The 22,173-nt window shown below is 34.9% G+C and overlaps 1 protein-coding gene and 1 non-coding gene across 6 annotated transcripts; both read left to right on the top strand.

Moving 5' to 3' along the window:
- The first annotated feature begins 199 nt into the window (after positions 1-199).
- LOC100803243 (ribonuclease II, chloroplastic/mitochondrial) lies at positions 200-17,473 on the top strand. Of its 5 annotated transcripts, none has more exons than XM_006602368.4 (14): positions 200-652; positions 3,149-3,308; positions 3,442-3,555; positions 3,655-3,732; positions 3,802-3,933; positions 5,495-5,716; positions 9,124-9,309; positions 10,277-10,339; positions 10,454-10,560; positions 10,643-10,792; positions 11,466-11,625; positions 14,199-14,594; positions 15,862-15,885; positions 15,981-16,104. In XM_006602368.4, the coding sequence occupies exons 1-13, from the start codon at positions 417-419 to the stop codon at positions 15,880-15,882; spliced, it is 2,025 nt and encodes a 674-aa protein (XP_006602431.1). In that variant the 5' UTR covers positions 200-416; the 3' UTR covers positions 15,883-15,885; positions 15,981-16,104. The 5 variants fall into 5 exon arrangements, with proteins under 5 accessions (XP_006602431.1, XP_006602433.1, XP_040868285.1 ...); XM_006602367.4 differs by lacking the exon at positions 15,862-15,885 and adding an exon at positions 16,884-17,473 and having other exon boundaries at positions 202-652; positions 15,981-16,205; XM_003551230.5 differs by lacking the exon at positions 15,862-15,885 and adding an exon at positions 16,884-17,473 and having other exon boundaries at positions 202-652; positions 9,127-9,309; positions 15,981-16,205.
- Positions 13,409-13,639, top strand: MIR10442 (microRNA MIR10442). Its single transcript, NR_161738.1, has one exon. It is a non-coding gene; the product is annotated as a microRNA MIR10442 (primary transcript).
- Positions 17,474-22,173: the final 4,700 nt, after the last annotated feature.

The following is a 22,173-nucleotide window of genomic DNA, read 5'->3' on the forward strand; positions in this document are numbered from 1 at the left end:
CATTTAGTAGGATAAATATTTAAAATTTTAAGTAAAAATATTACGGTAATATTGGATCCAAAAAATCTTACTTAATTTTTAATCATTTTTAAGAATTATAATTCTCAAAATTTATGACTCTAGGAATAATGATCATCGGATATAAAGAAACAACTTTACTTGTATCAAACGTCCTTAAGTAACAAAGGATAAGATTTAGTGAATTGCGCGCTTGCGGCTTGCGGCTTGCACATGACCTATCCAGTATAAAATTTTATCTGATTATCTGTTGTTTAAGAGCAAGCTCTTCCCCTTGAAATGGTACCGTAAACCCAAGCTTGACTCTGCACCACTCCACCCATGAAAGACAAAACCACCCTCACCACACCACTCTACACCACTCCACCCATGTTTTTCTGAACCCACTTATTTCTTTCATGATGGCCGTTCGAGCAGTGACCTCCTGCTCCCTCTTCCGCCCTTCCTCTCCGCCCCTCTTTTCCTCCGCCCTCCGTTTCTTCCCCTATCGCTCCCGCGGCCCCCCTTCCCTCTCTCTCCGCTATGGGGCCCACACCCAGACGCGCTCCGTCCAAAGCCTCTTCAACAGCCTCATGGAGGAGCTTCGAGCCGCGCGCAAACGCCGCCAGAAGCGCGTCTCCGCCGCCGCTTCCAAGTACCCTTCAACTCTCTCCCTCTCCCTCCCTCCCTAACTACGCTTATTGTCATATCTTCAATTCGAAATCGTGCAATATCTATTATGCTGTTTCTGGTTTAGAGGATGAAAATAGATGAATTTCTAAACTATAGTAGAGTGTAGGAGGTGTGAGACCTACATCGGACCCACACAATTTCTTCTTTATCTCTCTCTTCTCCCCTCAACCAAACACACTCTTAGAGTAAATATGTAGACTCGAAACGAAAGCTTGGCTTAATTGTGCAATATCTATTGGAGTAAATTACACGGACACCTCAAAGTTTCTTGAGATTGTAGCTAACCCCCCTTGCTTTGTTAACGTTTACAACAACCACCTTATATGAGTATACCGTGTAACGTTTTTCAAATAATTAAAGGGGTTAAAATAATACATAGGGGTGTTAGTGTAATGTTTTTCAAACAATGAAAGAAAAGGTATCGGAAGAAATTTAACTGTCAGTATAATTTACTCTGTCTACTAATATAATTATATGAGCTTCTTCGTGTTGTGTCTGGGTTTATGCAACATCTAAACGTAGGATTAATAGTTTGTTTATTAGCATAATTAAGCAGGTTATTGGTTTGGGATTTTGACATGATTTCTGATTAGTCGCTAGTGTAAAAACTTTTAGACTTGTAGTGCAAATCTATTGAACCTTTTCAAACAATTTGGATGCCTTGTCTGTCTCCAACCCCGCTTCCTAGTACCTTCCTCTCTCCCTTAAAATTGTGGGAGTAACTGTGTGTGTGCCTTAAAATTACAAACTGAAAATGAAACCTCGGCTTAATTATGCAAAATCTACTAATATAATTATATGAGCTTGTTCGTGTCGTGTTTGGGTTTATGCAATATTTAAATATTGGGTTGGGGATGTCATTTAAATAAGAATAGAGAATATATGTAATGTTAGAGTAAAACTAGTTTAAACCCACTAGGATTGACCTAGTGGTAGGGTTTTAGGTAGTTTGCACAATGTTCTAGTTCTTGTTTGGGGGGAGGGGGCAGAAATTTTTCTTTTCCATGTTATTTGATTTTCAAAAACTTGTTTCGATTAAGCAAAAAGAAAAATAAATAAGAAAGACATCTTAACAAAGAGAAAATGTGGATATCATGGTTGAACAGATCACTGCTTGTAACTGCTATGGGATTGGGAGCTGAGTGAAACCTTAATGTGGGTGTAGAATTGTGGATATGGATACATTAGGTGAGAAACTAAAGCTGGCAAATAGGATATTCACTAATGACACATGCAAATTCTGTGTTCTGGTTCTGTGCCTGACTTTACAGGAAGACATGGTTCAAATTATGCACTGTTGCGTGTGGACAACAGTTTTTTCTCCTCTTGTTTAAATCCCAATAATAACAATATATTGACTGTGATTGTTGTTGTCTCCTTTTTGGAGAAGAGTTTCTTAAATTTAAATCCAAGTTCTAACTTCTTAAATTTAATAAGTTATTTGTTTTGAGACTCTTAAGTGCTAAGTTCTGTAAAATAAAATGACTGTTTTATAAGATGGTGATATACATATCAACTAAGTTTAGTATCTTACACAATTCCATTTTTACTCCTAGATTATGGTCTTTATATATCTACCTTCCTGTAAATGATGCACTGCTTTCAATTAAACCCAAGACAACATTTTGATATGTTACAACATTACTGTATAACACAAAAAACATTAGTTTAAAAATATAGGGATATATTGTTTTGCTATTAAGGAAATTTCAAGTATTTTGTTATGCATGAATTTTAATGATGAGCATATTTTGAACTTTTGATCTTATTATCCCCAACCTACTCTCTCCACTTTGAATACGGAGTTTATAGTATCACGGCATAAATGTAACAAATTTTGTAACAACTATGGATATGATTGCTTAAATTAGTTGGTTGAAATAAATTATGTCATGGAATCCTTATAATATGAAAGCACTGATGGTTGTGGTTATAGAGTTTAGAAGCAAATACTGTTTGTTTTCTATGTGCACTATATTTCTTCAGATCAAGAGCTTGTTGGTCTCAACTTTTTGGTAGCATAAATTGGTTTTTATGGATTAATAATTTTCTTTTTTATGGTTTGTGGTTTAAAGAATATAAATAAAAGCCTGGCTTTTGTTTTTATTTTCAAGGTTCCAAAAATGGTTTTTTTTTTTAATTTTCTTTTAAAGGAGAAAGTGCAAAAGTAACAGCTGGATAATTTTCTGAAAACTTTTGGCAAGAAAGTTTTCTGGATGAGAAAGTAGTTATATCCAAAATTGGAAAATGTTTATGTTTTTGTTCTGTTTACAGGAAAGATTTTACTGAGATATAGTGGTTTCAAACATTTAATAACCTGGAAAACTATTTTATACTACCAAAAGTCACGTTGGATTTTGATTTTTGAAAACAACTGCTATGAAAAAAAGGAACGCTTGTGAATTTTTGTATAAAGCTTGATCTGGTATTTCCATTGATTTTTTTTTTATTGATTTAGCCGCATGGGATTGTTGAATGAAGAGCTTGCTGAAGATAGACTTGTGAACCATTCATTGCAAAAAGGGTTGCTTTTGGAATTCAAGAAGGATTCTGATAGAGTATTGCTAGCAGTTGCTCAGAGACCTGATGGCAAGAAGAACTGGATGGTTTCTGATCAGGTTCTAGTAGAAACAACATAATGCAGCATGTTTAATAGGTTGCTAGGTGTTGGAACTTCTCGCATTTTTATAAATGCCAAATATTGCTGGATTTTTGTATTGTCTAACTTTTTTTGGTTTTGTTGGGCCGAAGAATGGTTTCACTTCTTCCATCAAACCGCAGCAAGTGACATATATTGTTCCTGGTATTGACAATTTTGACCAAGCAGATATTGCAGATTTTGCTCAGAAGGCTCAGGATAATATGGTCAGTTCTAGTGTTCTACAATGGGGATGGTAACAGATAAGTCAAAATTTATAACTTGTTACATATGTCAATAACTAAATTCTGGATAATATGATACAGGACCCATCACTACTTGAATTTGCTTGGGTAGAGCTCCTTGAAAAGAATAAGTCTGTTACAGTTGAAGAGTTGGCTGAGGTAACATGATTCTTGACTAGATGTCAAAGCATGCTTTCTTTGTCCTTACATGAGTTGCTTGTTCTGCAGATAATTTTTGGCAGTACTGAGGCCCTTGAGAGCTATTCTGCGCATCTCTTGCTATCAAAAGACGAAGTATACTTTACTGTACTGGAGACTAAAGGATTTCGTTCCGTTTATGGCCCTCGACCAAGTGGGCAGGTAAATGTATTACTTTCACATGTAGAGTAGCTTTAAAAATTATGGATTTTTCATTACTCATAAGTTATGTAGCTCCTCTTTGGAGTATTTTCCTAACATATACACATGTTCTCCAAGGAGAGTTGTGGATTACTATAGGTGTTTTGCTTTTACTTGTTATATATTGTAAACTGGGGTAAGAGAATAGTAGTTTAAAACCAGTACTCATTGACACTAGGTAATATATGAGTCAACTATCTCAAAAACTTTGAAGTTGTAAGTGAAGATACATTGATGGTGTTATATCTTTGACTTGTCCGCTCACACAAGTATCCTTTGGACTTCTAGTGTAGATAATGACGGTGTCTAGGATCACTAGATCATTTGGTCATAGGTGGTCTGGTACCAAGTCTTCAACCAATTATCGCAAAAGTATAAATTGTTAGACGAAGACAAATCGCATTAATGATTTTATATTACATCTTAATTACTTTGCTATTTAAGTATTTAAACCAGACTTTTCCACAAGGTATAAACTATGAAGTACTACTCCTTTCAACTTTAAGAACATGCCAAAAATTGTTATTATTGTATCTCACTCATATTAATCGTATATTTTAAGATTTCTTTGACAATATTGCTGATGTGGAATAGGTTAGGCTTTAAGCCTTTATTTGTTGTAAGAATTGGGATCTTCTTAGGGACATTTCCCTAACAAATATGATGAGTGATTGGGCAACTTAGCATCTTTAGCTACATTGATGTTTTCTTTCTCTTTGCTGATTTTGTTCTTTTAGGGTAAGAAGAGAGTTCCTTATCCACCAAAATTTATGATAATTTATTTCTTCCATGATTGTTTTAGAAAGAGAGGGAAATTGCTTTGGGTAGGTAAGGCGATGCAGTGAGAGGTTTGTGCTGGTGGAGATTATATTCATTGCTTGTGCTTTGCTCATCATTTGAAGTGCTAACTCATGAAACTGTTAATTGGACAGTGATAGAACAAAAATTGATAAACTAATAAAATATAATATTGAACACTGAAATCACACACAATACAGCAATACATTTGTTGTCCTAGAGACCAAAGTCTTCTAAAGAGAGTATTTTCTATCCTCAAATTGCAAATAATTACACCCTGCCTAATTACGCATCCTAGTATCTACTTTCAAATATATACTCCTAATACATATCACATAACTATAAGCAACAATTTTATATGCACAGTTTCTTATACAGAATCTCTTTCTAATAGATTTTTTAACCAGATATATACTTCTAAATCCTAATGCATAACTTGCAGTTATTTTCTAGGCATAGCTATCATCATGCAGTTTCTAATACAGAAATGCTTTCTAATAGACTTGCTATTACAAAACCAGTTATTTTCTATCACATTCTCTTTATAATTGTCTACCTTCAAACCATTAATGGAACTAACTTAGATCTTAAATTTCACCACATAGCCATAAAAGTGTGATAACTTTTTAGTGTATGAGGCTGTGTTTATTCTTTTGGTTTTCTTTTCTAGTTATGACGAGACAAATGGAAATAATTATCCAAAAATTTATTTTTCAAAAGGCAGGTTGAGGAGCTTATTCATCAGAAGCTTGCAAAGGAGGCTGTTGAGAAAGAATTTCAGGAGTTTATTGAATTACTGGCCTCTGTGAAGTCAATGTCTTCACAAGACAAACCTCCAAAACATTCATGGACGAAGGATGAGAGAATTTGGAGCAGAATTGAGTCACTTGAAGCATATGCTATTGATGCATGTAAAAATGACGAACAAAGGAAAACGGCTGGGATGGTAACTTTTTCCCTCAAAGCATTGTTTTGATTTAATGTAGCATTATAGCAATTGGTGCTTGTCTTCAAGTATGCAAATAATATGAAAAGATGCTTTATTCCTCATGTGGTCATGGTTAAAGTCCAGAGACAAAAATTTCTGTACTTCTCTCAACCACTGGTCGTCCAACCTTATGGAATATTTTGGTTAATATGGGTTACACATATCTAGTATATGTGGTGGGGCTAATGTTGATCTTTAATTTTGTATTGGAGGGTGGTATATTAGGTGCATTGCACCTTTGTATAAATCACCAGCAGTACTTCTGGTGCTGCTGTGTTTATTATTAATAATATATAATATACCTTTTGCCTTCCAAAAAAAGAAATAGGAAAAGATAAGGAAATAGTGAAGGGGAGAATCTTTGCATGAGATCATTGAACATATGTTAATTAGACTATCTGTATATCTTTGTATACTTATGAATTGAATCGTATTCAATTCTAATACAAAGCCTATCCTAGTATTAGTTGTCAATTACTAAAGTAACATTTACTAACAATGAGAAAGGATGATCTTGGTGGATTCAGCTATCTCCTTGCTTGGAAGTTTAGTATAAAATCATTGAATAATAATGCATGTCTAGAATGTTGTTTGTTGTTCATGTCACCACAGTTGATAGAGGACTAAGGAGGAGACGTCAAGTTTTTCTTTTAGAATAGGAGTCTATGTTATTTGGGCCTTTTAGTGGCCTTTGTAATTGGCTTTAGTTTTATTAGCAAGCATGTGGTTAGCTTGTTGGGCCCAAGTACCAAATGGGCTTTGTTGGATATGGATATAAATAGAACTCTTAACATTTGTTAACTCAGATTTGGATGCAATAAAAAATTAGCTTGTGCTAAGTGAGAGGGTGTTCTCTCTTGGTTCTTGTGTAGAATCCTAAATTCTTATCAAAGAATTCATATTGTTTGTGGCATTGTTCATTTCCATTTCTCACCTCAATCCATTTTTTTCTTTTCTTCCACATGATTTCCTTTATTTTTGATCTGTTAAGATGCTGAATTGTGATCCAAGATTTCCATTTCATGGATCACAATTCAGCATCTTAACAGATAAAAATTAAAGGAAATCTTGTAGAAGTAAAGAAAAAAACGGATTGAGGCGAGAAATGGCAATGAACAATGCCAAAATTCCTAAGGATTGATAAGTTGAGGAGAATTCGTTTGCAAAGAATAGGAATTCTTTGATAAGAATTTAGGGTTCTACACAAGAACCAAGAGGGTGCACTTGACACAAGCTAATTTCTGATTTCATCCAAATCGGATTAACAAATGTTAAGAGTTCTATTTATATCCCTAACTAACAAAGCTCATTTGGCACTTGGGCCCAACAATCTAACCACATGCTTGCTAATGAAACTAAAGCCAATTACAAAGGCCACTAAAAGGCCCAAATTACACAGACTCCTATTCTAAAAGAGAAACATGAAGTCTCCTCCTTAGTCCTCTATCATACCCTCCTTGAAGAGAATTTGACCTCGAATTCAGCTCTTTATTACCCACATGAAAAGAAAACACAAGTATTAGTTTCAATGAAAAAAAAAATCCTACTTCTAAGGAGACGTGAAATCCTTGAAAAGGACAAATTTCTTATTATTTATGTGCTTACCTATCCATCCTCCTGGATCAAATACAAACACAAGGAAAGGAAACTATCAAATGATGTTAAATGGAAATGGTTTCTTCTCTTGGATCTTGGGCCCTTTAGCACAAATTCCATAGCTAAGTGAATCCAATGAGGATTAAAAACAAGTAAAGAAATTCCCAAATCATGAACTAAAAATGAAAGCACATCATGCCTCATGCAATGCTCAAAGAAATATTCATGCCTTAATAAACTCTCACCATGAGTTCCTCTAATTAATGGATCATGCAGATCAAATTTAGGCTAAAAAAATGTAACATCTTTCAACATATGTTTTTCATGCTTAGAGAACTCATAATTTTCATTTTCCTCATAAACAACAAAACACAGAGGAAGACTCATCATGATTACCCAAGTCTAATTAATGTACATTAATCTCAAAATTCAAGGACTTAATGCCATGACCTAAAACAAGATTATGGAAATCATATGCATCTAGCTCATCACAAGTATCATGCAAATCAATAATTAACACATGTTGCATATCAATCAAAACATTAGGCCTAGAGATGAGATGATTCAAAATCTTCTTCTCCCAATGGTTTCCTTGATTCTCATGTGCATCCACCTCTTCTCCAAGTTGCCTTGCCCATTGATCCTTGATGAACAATTCTTCCTTAGGCATCAAAACAAAAGACTTTGCATGGTTAGATGCTCAAACAAAATTACAATAAGAATTAGGTTCATCATTCAACAAGTGCAGAATTGACTCTAAATTGGAAACAAGTTTGGACATGCAAAGACAGCAAAAACTGACGCATAAAAAGAAGCTCAAAGGAACAATTTTATCATGGACCAATCAGATTTAAGCACACATACAGGAAAAACGAAATTTGACACAAGGAATCTAAGCACAGAGATGAAACAAAAAGACATAACTATAATAATATGGCACTGAACAGCTTAGCCATTAATGACACAAAAGCAAATCTGGATCAAGACAAAGCAGGCACAGCTAGATCAAAAGTCACAAACCTGATTGCACAATGTTAAGCACCTGGACACTCAGATATTGGAATGGAAAAGACAGACAATAAATCTGAATGCACTGCTTCAGATTTATATTGGATAGGGATTGAATTCGATGCACACTGAACATATTGTGACACAAGCAGCAAGAAAGTTCCTAGATCAAAATCCAACATGTGTTTTCTTTTGCCAACAAAAATTCATGAACCAACAAACTCAAGAATAATGTTGAAATCCTTGCTCTGATTACCAAATGATGAGAATCCCTTTTCATGGATCACAATTCAGCATCTTAACAGATCAAAATTAAAGGAAATATCGGTGAAGAAAAGAGAAAAACAGATTGAGGTGAGAAATGGAAATGAACAATGCCACAATCCCTAAGGATTGATTAGTTGAGGAGAATTCACCGTAAAGAATAGGAATTCTTTGATAAGAATTTGGGGTTCTACACAAGAACCAAGAGAGAACACTCTCTCACTTAGCACAAGCTAGTTTCTGATTTCATCCAAATCTGACTTAACAAAATGTTAAGAGTTCTATTTATATCCCTTACTAACAAAGACCATTTGGCACTTGGGCCCAACAAGCTAACCACGTGCTTGCTAACAAAACTAAAGCCAATTACAAAGGCCACTAAAAGGCCCAAATTACGTAGATTCCTATTCTAAAAGAAAAACTTGAAGTCTCCTCCTTTGTCCTCTATCAACAGTTGACTTTCTTGATATTCTAATAAATTAATCTTCTGTTACTAGCAGGTACTTAAAGAAATGGGTTTGGCAAAAACAGCATCTTCAGCTGTAAAACTTCTGATAGATATTGGATATTTTCCTGTACATATCAATCTTGATCTGTTGAAGTTGGGAATTCCCACTGATCATTCAGATGAAATCATATCGGCTGCTCAAAGTCTTTTATTGGACTCATCTGATCCAGACGAGGTGGGTTTCATTTGCTTGACAACATTGCTCAAATATGAGGTCAATTATATATGTTTTCATGGCTGGATTTTTTATGATGGTATTTTAAGTTACATAGAATTAAGATTTCGAAATTTGTTGACATTACTATTATTATTATCATTATTATTATTATTAATTCCCATCCTTTGAAACCAAATACTACAAAGTATAGAGTTGAAGCACACTGAGATTTGTAGATTGTTAATGAGGGTTTAAGCTGTCTTATGTTGTTAAAGGGTAACAAGAAAATTTGTTATGAATAATTTTTCTTATAAATACTTTTGTCAACAATTAGTCATTAACTGTTTATTTTTAATATGCTATTGCATGGTATCAATATCTTGCAGTTACATGGTATCAATATCTTTATTTTCAGTTATGTGTATAGTGTTGAGAAAGGATATTGTTTGGATTAAATTGCATGGTAGGGGCTTGAATCCCATATTGGAAGTATGAGATTCTAGTGTGGGGTTTATAAGGTCTTGACTCTCCAACTACACTGGCCAGCTTTTGTATTTAGGTTCTCCAAAGATTCTTATTAGATATTGTTAGATGTTTAAAGTTGAATATCTAAGATTGCTACATGCATTTAACCTAGGGCATTAATCATACCTAGGATTTAGGAATTTGAGTTGTTGTCATACAAACATGGTAATTTTAAATATCTAGATTTCTTATTCCCCATTGTCTTACTCCCTTTCATGATGTTTATGTACCTAATTCCTGTTTATATACCTAACTCCTGTAGAAGGATGGATTAAAAAAATTCTTCTGCTAAATACTTGAACTTTACAGCTGTTCTGGGTGTTTTAAATTGCTGTAGATGCTGGACTCTAAAACTTTTCTTACATGTTGTTCTACTTTACTGCTGTAATTATTCTAATCATTATTTGATCACATCTTAATATTTTTGGTAGATAATCATTTTGTGTTTTACTATGTTCAGATTGATAGGAAGAATCTTACCGATTTAAAGGTCTATGCCATTGATGTTGATGAGGCTGATGAGGTGAACAATAAATCCTTTCTATAATTGGTTTGGTTGAGATTCTTTCAAGTGTTTCTCCATTTATCTTAGTTAGGAAGCTTATTATTTTATTAACTGATGATCCATAATATGTAGCTTGATGATGCTTTGAGTGCAACAAAGTTGCAAGATGGTCGGATTAAAGTGTGGATACATGTTGCAGATCCAACTAGATATGTTCAACCTGGAAGTATTGTGGACAGGTATCTGGCTGAGATTCAATGAGATATTTAATTGAATATTTGGTGTTGTGTGTTCCTCTATAATGTGCTTCATGGCTTGCAGGGAGGCTATGAGAAGAGGAACTTCTGTTTTCTTGCCCACTGCTACATATTCTATGTTTCCAGAAAATCTTGCCATGGGGGGCATGAGTTTGAGACAAGGAGAGCTTTGTAATGCAGTTACTGTATCAGTTGTGCTGCATAATGATGGCAGGTAAATTTAAATGCACTGTTCCATTGTGTGGTAGAAATTCACCTGATTTACTAGGAGTATAACATCACATTAGAAAGTGAGATAATCTGTTAGGACCTGTCATGAAGCGTGGATTGTGAAATGGCCAAATGGGGGTGGGAGTTGTTGGAGGTAACAATAGAACTCCATATTTGTTAGGTTGGAGGAGTAAGGGGGTTGTTGAAGCCTATAATAGGGTAGGGGATGGTTTGAAGTTTGAACAAAATTGACTAGCAAAACCTTTATTTTTTTTATCTTCTTTTGTTTAATTTATGTGAATGTGCTGTGATGGCCAACTCATTTTAAACTTGAATTTGTTCCTCAGCTCTCTATTTTTCATAACTAAGTTTAATTTCAGTAGCCCACCAGGTAAAATGTACATGCACTTTGTTCATGTTTCAAACCTAAAGGCTCGTGCTGCATTAGGGATGTGCTAAATATATAAAGCTGTTTAAATTTTGCTCACTTAACAGCTTAAGTCTGTTTTTCTTTTTAACTTTATACTCATGTCCTGGATCATTAATTTCCTTTTCAGTTCTTTTTTCTTTCCTTTCCCTAGGGTGATTCCTAGTCCTCAACCCCTGCTTCTATAAATGAATCTTCTGTCCTAAGTAATTGTAGTAATAATAATAGATGTTCTATGTGGGTGTAACAGCATTGCAGAATATTCAGTGTTTAACTCAGTGATTAAACCAACATACATGCTTACATATGAGAGTGCATCTGAGCTACTCCATTTGAACCTTCAGGAGGAGGGTGAACTCAGAATTTTGTCTGAGGCTGCAAACCTTCGTTCAAATTGGCGCCGTCAGCAGGTAGGTTGTAATTTGTTCTTTTGACTCGGGCATATAAAATTGTGTTTTGAGGAATTTGGGTTTTTTCTTTCTTCCTTTTGATAAAAGGAATTGATTCTTCGCTTAGGTCACACAATTTGCTATAATTTGAAAATTCACATATCTTGTATACATTTGAGGAAGGTTTTCCATTTAACTTTATCAATGATTCACAAATTATGACATTGCAGATTTCAAAACTGTAAATAAATCATAACCTGAGACCTGTTAATTAAATTGTCCAATAATATTTATATTTGTCTAGGCTCTTTGGTCCATCCCATGGAACTTGGTATTAAATTGTGCAACAACAATGTTTGTAGTTTGTTCTGGAGCTTTTGTCCATCTCATGTAACTCAGAAGTTCGTTACCCTCGGATAAGTGATGAAAACTTGCTTTGCTATTTTATATTTTGTTATTTAGCAAAGCAACCACAAATACTGTAAAATTGTATTATGCTCAGATGGATGTAATTTTTACCTGTTTGTTTTCTATGCTGTAGAAAAGCTTTTTTGATCTAATGTACCGAGAGGCTATGAAATGTTTTTAAACATTTTTTTTTACTCAACATGCATAGTTAGAAACATTCTGAGATTTTATAGGAAAGTTTGTACTCTATATTGACTCTAATTAAATAATAGGTTTATCTGAATGCTTGAATGAATAATTTGGCTTAGTGATTGAAACACATGCATGTGAATTCATAAAGCAATGTGGAATTAGCTATATATATATATATATATATATATATATATTTATATGTTGGAGATTCCACATAGACTAGTGATATGGCTAAAATAGAGTATAAAAATGAGCCGCAAACTTCACCTTTCAAGCTAGTTTTGTAGGGTTGAGTTAGGTCCATAACCCACTTTCTAAGATGGTAAAAAAGCATTTTTTAGATCCATTGGTCGCTCACTTATGTTTATCACGCTTCAGCTGGATAGTCTTCAGCGTGATGGGGAGTATTGGAAAGCCGCCTGAATTGCAGTTATCCCTAGCCCATCATAGTTGTGGTGGGTAGCCATGGGTAAAGAATGGTGTGCTGAAATCCCACATCGGCTTTAGTGCTATGATATATAAGTGAGAAGCAATCCTCACCTTACAAGTCGGTTTTGTAAGGTTGAGTTATGTCCCAAGCCCACTGTATAGCAACTTTTTTTTTGAGTGGCAAGAAATTGACAAACATTGAGACATTTTATGTATTACTTTGTCGGTCTATCTATACTGTACTCAATCTGTATGTCTACTAAATCAACCTATATAGTTAATTTTGTGCTAAATCCATGAGAAAACTAAGTCAACCTATATAGTTAATCCTGTACTGAGTTAACTGTGGATCCTACACACTGATACGAGCTGACCAGTGCAAGGTGGTGGTGGACGACGTAATGTGTGTCAATCTTGAAGAGTGTGCAAGCAAGGAGTGCTCCTAGATCACCACTGTAGGAGAATGCTCCTCCGGTGTGAATGAGAAACACCTCTAGAATAAATGGACAACCCCTGCCTCAAGGCCGAGATTCCAACGCCAAGCCTTGAATAATTCCATTTCACTCTCGAAGAAACCATAAACGAGTTTCGAGAAGAATGCAGGGGGAGCCATTCACATCGAGAAGCAGCCACTGTGGTGTGGTTCGTGTTAGTACTTACACTTGCATGGGTTATCTGCTGCCCCGGTTTGATGTTGTATTGCAATGGGTTTGGTGGTTATGCTCAACTCACTGACACCAGGGCCAGGATCTACTCTCAAGATATGGTGTGGACTGCTCCGCTCGCTACATGCTGCACTTGGATCCTCACTAAGTGAAGAATCACTCCATTTAGAGCATGCTCGTCTTGGCCGCATGCACTGCAAGATTTCTATTATGCTTGTGGAGCAAATCACTGCATATACTGTTAAGGAAAGGAGCGATGGCAACATATACTGTTGCCAGCCAATCTCAAGTCCTGCTTCACTTCAGTTAGGATCCATGTGCAGCATGTAGTGAGTGGAGTAGTCTAATACACACATTGAGAGAAGATCCTGGCCCAGGTGCTAGTAAGTTGAGTGTAATCACCGAACCCATAGCATTACAAGATCAAACTGAGTCATCAGATAAGTACTGACATGAACCACAGTGGCTGATTCTCCTCTGACATGAATGGCTCCCCTTGCATTTCTTCTTGAACCTCGTTTGTGGTTTCTTCTTCTCGGAGAGAAGTAAAATGATTCAAGGCTTGGCGGAGAAATTCCGGCCTTTAGGCAGGGATGGTCCATTTGTTTTTTTGGAGGTGTTTCTCATTCACATTGGAGCAACATTCTCCTATGGTGGTGTTCTCCTTGGAGCACTCCTCACTTGCACACTCCTCAAGCTTGATGCACATGACGCCGCCCACCTCCACCCTGCGCCGGCCGGCTCGTGTCAGTGTGTAGGATTCATTCTTTAAATATAGTCAACTCAGTATAGGATTGCCTATATAGGTTGATTTAGCATAAAATTGCCTATATATATATATATTATTGAGAATTAATAGCCTCTGATATGTAAACATTTCCTTTCCCTGCCGTTGTTCAGGGCGCGATTGAGACAGCAACATTAGATACTCGCATTAAAGTGTCTAATCCAGAGGATCCAGAGCCATCAATGAAACTTTATGTGGAAAACCAGGCAGACCCTGCAATGCGATTAGTCTCTGAGATGATGATACTTTGCGGTGAAGCTGTTGCCACATTTGGATCTCGGAATGACATTCCTTTACCATACAGGGGACAGCCCCAATCAGATATGAATGTTTCTGAATTTTCCCATCTCCCAGAAGGACCTGTTAGGAGCTTTGCACTGGTCAGAGTAATGCGTGCTGCTGAAATCGATTTCAGGAAGCCAGCACGCCATGGTGTTTTGGGGATTCCTGGTTACGTTCAGTTTACATCCCCCATCCGTAGATATTTGGATCTTCTTGCTCATTATCAGGTAAGTCATTTTCAATTTTATAATTTGCAGTTATAATAGATTGCAGAAGGTGATGCTTGCTATGAAACTCTTATTTTTAAAATCTGCAAGAATCAGCAAAGTCAAATGAAATGAAAAATATCGTGATACATGCTCCCTTCACCAAGGGACAGGATGCAGACTATGCAAACACTGGAGCCATTGAATTTTGTTTTCTACTTGTGTTTGGAAGAATATAGATATACAAAAAATTTCACTGATGTATAAAATTCTTTTATGGGATCTATTGATCTAACTAGGTAATGATTACATCTAAAGTCCTTATTGGATTAATAAAAATACTACAGGTAAAATCAAACAAGCTAATTTTTTTATCAGCATGCAATTTTTCTTAGAGTTCTGGGGTGTAACTTTTTTTTGTACAAGAAGGTTCCAATGGTTCTGGGGTGTACTTGGTTGAAGTTAAATGCCCGTATCATATTTAAGGATACCTATTTACCTGTAGTTGTGTTTTGAGATATACATCTACTATATTCAAAGACTGGACAGCTTTGTTGAATTTCTTGTTATCTTTTTTTTTTTTGTTTACTTATTTTTTTCTTCTCTCTCTGTATCTCTCTCTTTTGAGAATTTCTTTCCCTTCCCTATATTGTACTCTGTTCTCATTAATAAGGTTCAATTACCTAATTCATTAGGATTAAGGAAAGCAGTTAATTTTTTATAGCAATAAATTTGTTCTAAATGTATATATTTCCCTAAAAATACCATTGTCATTAATGCTTCTCTTTCTCCTAAATGTTTGTCAATACAACCCCTCTCATATTTAATTAGGGTATTTTAGTATAAAAATAATTACTGCAAGGGATATTATGGATTGGGTCTTATGAAAAGAAACAATATCACTTTTAATTTAAGTCTTATAAATAGGAACGGAGGTAATACTTTGTTTGCTTGTGACCTTTATACGCCGTATGAGAGTGTGTCCATTCCATAGTCATAATCCACTTGTAACTTTTTATCTCATTTATTTTCCTTTTTTGCATTAACTATTTACTAATACCTTTTGGGTTTCCTTAGATGAGTTACTTATAGTTGGGAAATAAAATGCCATTTGACATTTATATGCATGTAATATAAGTACTAATTGGATTTATTTATGCAAGGCATACAACCTAGAATACTTGATTTTAATAATTCATGTTTTGGTCTTTAGATGTTTGGATTTGCAAGTTACTGAGATATTTTTTTTTTCTTTTTTTGTGGGCTTTGCTTCCTAACCACCTTGTAGAAGTGTTTCAATAAAGTATAATTGGTATGCTTATATTAGTATACTACTACATTTTGGTATTTTCTTTAAGACATTTTGCTGTCTCTGTTTTGATTGTCTGGAATGTTTGTTTTCTTTAGGTAAAGGCATTCCTTAGAGGCAAGCCTCCACCCTTTACAGCTGGTAAGCTTGAAGGGATAGCAGCTGTTGTAAATGAGAATGTTAGAACAGTGAGGAAACTCTGCAGCAGCAGTCTTCGGTACTGGATATTAGAATATTTACGAAGACAACCAAAAGAGAGAACATATCGTGCATTGGTCCTTAGATTTTTGAAAGATCGAATTGCAGCTCTATTGTTGCTTGAGGTAAGCACTAGGCAGCTAATGGTTCCTGTATAATCTGTTTGACTCTCCATGCCATTTGTTGATTGCCCTAGTACAAAATCTCAGTGTATAAAACATCCAAGATGGGCTAGTTGCATCTGTGATTAGTTAGTTAGGGATGACTTTACTTTTTTTTAGATCAGTGGTGAAATGTAATCTCAATCATCTTATTAATCTGCGAGGAATGATGAATTAATTTCTTTGGTTACCTTCTCCAGATTTACTGGAATACAACATAATTATAGGGATACCCACTTCTGTGATCGAATTTTACTATTTTTTAGTAGTTACACTTGGATTGAGATTTTTATTCAGTTAATAACTGAATATTTAATTTGGCCGTTCTTATGCCAGTGCACACTTCTCACAGGGTTGTTTTGTTTGGAGGTAATTTCTAGTTTGTTAAAAATATTTGCAAAGAAAAAATGGTTTTTCAAACTGATGGATGACTCATTGTCCAAATAATACAGATATTAAAATTGGTATTATAATATTTCTCACCCTTGTCAGTTTCTTGTTTTACTTGGCTATGCTTATGGCTATGTTTAGTCCTCATAGATATTGCTTTTACCAGTGTCTTGCCCCATGTTTAATGTGGTGAAAAGATGCAAATTATGATATTTTCTTGTTTTGAATTCCTAATGTGATTTCTATTTGCAGGTTGGATTTCAAGCTTCTGCCTGGATCCCTGTAGGAATGCAGATAGGGGATGAAGTAGAAGTTAAGGTGGAAGAAGCACATCCACGTGATGATATTCTATTTCTGAAGGAGGTTGTAAAAGAGTGATGAGCTAAGATAGGATTTTGAATAGGCTTTATCATTGTTCAACGATTTATTCAATAGGGTAAACATCTTTCCGCATCCCAAATCCACTCAATTTGGCTGGTAGGATGCAGCCTCCTTCCTGGTCTATTGCATGGAAGAGAGATCACACTTTCACTGGCAGAATTTCATCATTTGAAACATTGTTAAGTGGTTCAAATCAAATCTTGAAGTGTCATTTCTGGCAGAGAAGTTCATGGATGTAATAGCCAACAAGTGTACAGTCCTTCAAACATTTTCTCCAACCATAGTCACATGAGGTCTATCGGTTTTGTTCCTCACTTGAGCAAGTAATTTTGCCCATTCACCTGATTTGGTGTAGTAGTAGTAGTATATGGTTGGCCTTACAATTCATATGAAGATCTAAGTGAGCTTTCATTGTAATATCACATTCTTCGTGCAATAACATCCGAAAATCTAGAGTTTCAGTACTGCGGGTGATTACGCGGAAGAGACATTTTTACATGATATACGCTTACACCCAGTTTCCCATATACCACTATAATTGATCATGAAGGGCTAAAATTGTGGAATACAAGCGATGTCATCTCAAATGATCATTGCATTATGTAACTGTTCATAACATTTGCATTCAGGGGCTAAGAATATTTGGAGACATTTGTTCCTACTACTAACAATTTCTAGGTGTCTTTAGATTAGAGTTTGTAAACTTTATTTTAGATCATTTTGGTTAAAAATTAGATTTGAGTGAATGGAGCAAAAAATAAAAATAAAAAGAAATTCAATTTTAAAACATTTATTCGAAAAGTAAATTTATCTTTCTGTTATTAAAACATAAATTTTGAAATAATTTAGTTTGTATGTTAATTTTTAGAGTAACTCTATTTAAATAGGGACATCCTAATAACTTTTAAGAGAAAAAAAATGTATTATTTTATCCCAGTCAGTCAAACTTGATTTTAGTTTCTATGTTAATTTTTAGAGTAACTCTATTTAAATAGGGACATCCTAATAACTTTAAGAGAAAAAAAAATGTATTATTTTATCCCAGTCAGTCAAACTTGATTTTGGTTTTTGTATTTTCAAATTGATGAATTTAGGGCTTGCTTGGTTCACTGTTTTCTATTTTTATTTTCAAAGAAAATTGAAAATACAACTCACAATGTTTGATTTTAATTTTAGAAAATGTTTTCTTTAAAAATGCTTTTGAAAGAAACTCAAATTTGAAAAAAAAAAATAGATCATTTTCAGTATTTTAAAAAATACACCCTTTCAAAATGTAGTGACAATATAGTAGTTATTTGATATTTTTCTTCTTTTCGTTTAGACGTGCCCATTCTCTATTCAACTTTCCCTCAATTCCAATTTTCTCGTGACCTACTACTTTTTTTTTGTCTTAACGTTTAAACTTTTTTTTTTTTAAAAAAAAAGTGAATTTAGAAAGATACTACTTTTTTTTGTCTTAACGTTTAAACTTTTTTTTTTTAAAAAAAAAAAAAGTGAATTTAGTTCTTTCGTATATTTTAGTGACGGTTGTTTACTAGTACAAAATTTGAGAGGGACTAAATTCACTTATTAAGTGAAAGGATTAAACTTATCAATTTAATGTATAGTGACTAAAATAAGTTTAAGTGAAAGCTCAAGGATAAGATTATAATTTTAATTTTAAATTATGGATACATACATTATGTACAAATGATTGAAGAGAGAAAAATGGATTTGTATATTGATTAGAAAGATATTACAAAGCCAACTATAATCTCTTACAAAAGTAGTACCCGAGGTTCTTGAAACTCATTAATTCTTTCCTCAACACCTGTAAAAAGAATAAAAACATATGTATTAGTTATGTTGGGTGTGTTAGAGTACGGTAAGGACTAAAAACCCCTTTCCTGGCCATCTTTCCATAAGAGAATATAGTTCCTCACCAACTCAATGAGTGGTGCTACAAGTATAGTAAAATATGGGACAAACCTTTTGTAAAAGTTTGTTAAGATATTGAAGCCCCAAATTTCCCTTAGACTTGTTGGAGTAGGCCGCTCAGGAATGACCTTTATTCTCTTAGGGTCCATGGGAAGCCCTTGATCACTATTTAAAAAGTTAAGGAAAATAATGGAAGAAAACATACCTTTTTCTTTATTTTCATGTTGATTATTCCTACAAAAAATTATGACAAACCTAAGGTGTCCCATATGAGTACCTAAGTTTGTATTGAAACTAAAAATAAGAACAAACCTACCTAATGAGTCCCTATGTACACAAATCATGAAGTTGTTGGGTGCACGAGTGATTTCACAAAAGAGGGTTGCACCACTCAAAACATTCATCATACCACCTATTTTAGGGATTTGGTGCCTAATAATACCTATTTTGGGCACCAACAAAGCACAAGGATTTAAGCTCTTGCGAACCAAACCCTCATCCAACAACTCCTTTACTAGAGGAATAAACTCAAGCCCAAGAGGTGTGGCAATGCTAACAAGTGTCTTTTTACAAAGGAGAAAATGTGGAGGTTGTCTAAGAAGGGAAATTTCTTTAGTATTTGTCTTTATTTCAAAATGGCTTTCCTTCTTAGCTAACCTCTTGGAGGTGACACTTACCTCCTTACACTCCTCCTTAACCATTAAAGGTTTTCCTTCTTCTTGGGGGTAGATTTCTTCACTAGATTCTTCCCCTTTTGCTTCTTCACTTTCACTAGAGGAAGGTGAAGTAGTAGCCTCATATTGGCTACTATAAATGTCTTGGCTCCTCATATTCATGGTTTTCTTGGTGGGGCATTAAGAAGTAATGTGTCCTCTTCCAAGACATTTAAAGCACTTTATAGAGCTAGTCTTTTCTTGCATACTAGCCTTAGGGGGTTGCTTTTCTATTTTCTTCCCCTTATCATCATTGGGCTTAGAAGGTGCTGCCCCTAAGATGCCTAGACCTTGGTCTTTCTTTGGATAAGAATGAGAGCCATAAGATTTTAAAGTAAACTTTCTTTTAAGTTTTTGCTCTACCCTTATTTCCCAATCTAAGTAAGCCTCCACATTGTCCTTCCCATGGAAGTATGGGAGGTTAATGTTAGCCTCTTGAGGCTTTCTTTCATGTTCTCTTCTTCGGGAGTGATGTTTAGTATGTGAACTATGGTGCCCTCTATAATAGTCACTAAGTTCTTCACTTAAACTCTTGCAAGAGTCATGACTACTAAAGGAGGCATGTTTTTCTCTTTTCATTTCTTTTATTATTTTTCTTCTTTCTTCCTCTCTTATTTTTCTCTCTTTCATCTTGACTTATTTCTTCCAATCTTTTTTTCCCTTTTTCTTTTCTCTCTTGTTTTTCTTTCCACAACTTAAGGGATCTCAACTCATCTAATATCTTATACAAGGGGTCCTTAGTAGTAGAACCCTTACCATTAACACTAGATGAAGAATGAAGACTCATGTTGGTTCCTAAGTTATGGTTCTTTCTTGTTGGGGGTTTGAAAACAAAAGGTAAAAGAAACTATGGTTGAAACTAGCCAAAAATAAACACTAAAAGAGGTGTGAAAGTTAAGGTAAAAACTAATTGGTAAAAGGCAAACTACCTAGGCGGTTTGACAATGGAGAGTAAAGGAAATAAGCTATGAAAGTAAGCAAGAAATTAAAGTGCAAGAAATGCAAACTAGGCGGATCCTAAGAGTGTTTGGATGACCTCATTTAAGGTTCCCAACAAAACACTCACTATCCTAAGGGAAAATTGCCTAAAATTATTTCACACAAATGGAAGTAGGGTGACCTAGCGGAGGCTCCCAACTTACTTCCAATGAAAGGCCTTTTTGTTACAAAATTTGAAAGCAAAGCAAATTGCCAATTACAAAATTACAAAAAAAAAGTCCTCAATTGTGGTGGCTATTCTCTCTTTAGTATTTCACTCAATTTGGAGTGCTTTTTAGTCCAATAGCTCTTAAGGTGGTTGGCCCCTTGCTTCTTGACTCAAATTCTTAAAGATATAGCACCAATCCTCCTTTCCAATTCCCTATATGGCAACTCACAATCAAGGAAACAAAGAGACAAGCAATAACCAAAGACCAAAAAAAATGAAATGAAAGCTAAACCAATAGAGTTTTAACAAGACAAATTTCCAAGGATTATTCAACAATTAAAGCAATGAAAAGCACAAAAAAGCAAGCTAGGACTCAAAGAGAAACCTAGAATGGCTCTGGAGTAGAGTAGAAAAACTCTAAAAAAAAAGACTCAAGAAACCTCTAGTTTTGGCACTTGTTTTCACAATAATTTTCAATTGAAATTTCAGAACTCGGATTGGTATAAAATAGGCACCAATTATAGAACAAATTTTGAGCCAAAACAACAAGCACACTTTCCTTTCACTTTTTTTTTCCTGGACACTGATTTTTCTACCAACCATTGCGATTTTTCTTATTTTTTCCTTTAATCCAAATCGTTTGGTTCTTTTTTTATAATTTTGGTCCATATGTCTAGAAAATTCAGTAAAACTTTCAGCTCAAAAAATGTAGTGACCAATTCCAAGTAATTTATACAAGTTCGTATGTTCAAGCTGCCAACACCAGCGATTTCAACCTAGAAATCAAGAGTAGTGTTTATGTTGCTTAAGGCTTGGATAGTTACAATTTGTGTTTGTGTCGCAACATGACCTTTTGCGGGCGAGCGAAGGTGAGGCTCATGGGTGCGCTTTCCAAAGGAGGAAAGATGCACGGAGTCGCCACCAACGTTTATTTAAGGAAAACGTCGGGAAAACCGAAGGAAACCGGTCAAAATGAAAATTCTAAGTTCGGGAGTTGTATTTACGTTTGAGGAAGGTATTAGCACCTCTCACGTTTGTCTCGAAGGACAACAGCCTATTTTTTAGAATTGTGGAAATTGTATTACCTTAACTTTTATTTCTTTTTATTTTTTGAGGTCGACAAAAGCGGGACTTTTGCTCCTACGTACCCTCCATCGAAGAGGAAATCAGACCTACGTAGTTCTTTTTTATGCGTGAATCAAGTGATTGATTTTTTACTTGAGGGGTGATCATTTTAAGGCGTTGGACCTTAAAAATGATCCTTTTTACTTAGTAAGAAACTGAAATGATAAACTTTCAAAAACCTATTTTTGTGGACGAGCTTGACTAGGCGAGTTCGATTTTAGCCTTAATTTCACTTTAGTTATTAGTCAATTCAATTAAG

This window comes from Glycine max, chromosome 18 (assembly GCF_000004515.6).
Source record: "Glycine max cultivar Williams 82 chromosome 18, Glycine_max_v4.0, whole genome shotgun sequence".
Lineage (NCBI taxonomy): Eukaryota > Viridiplantae > Streptophyta > Magnoliopsida > Fabales > Fabaceae > Glycine > Glycine max.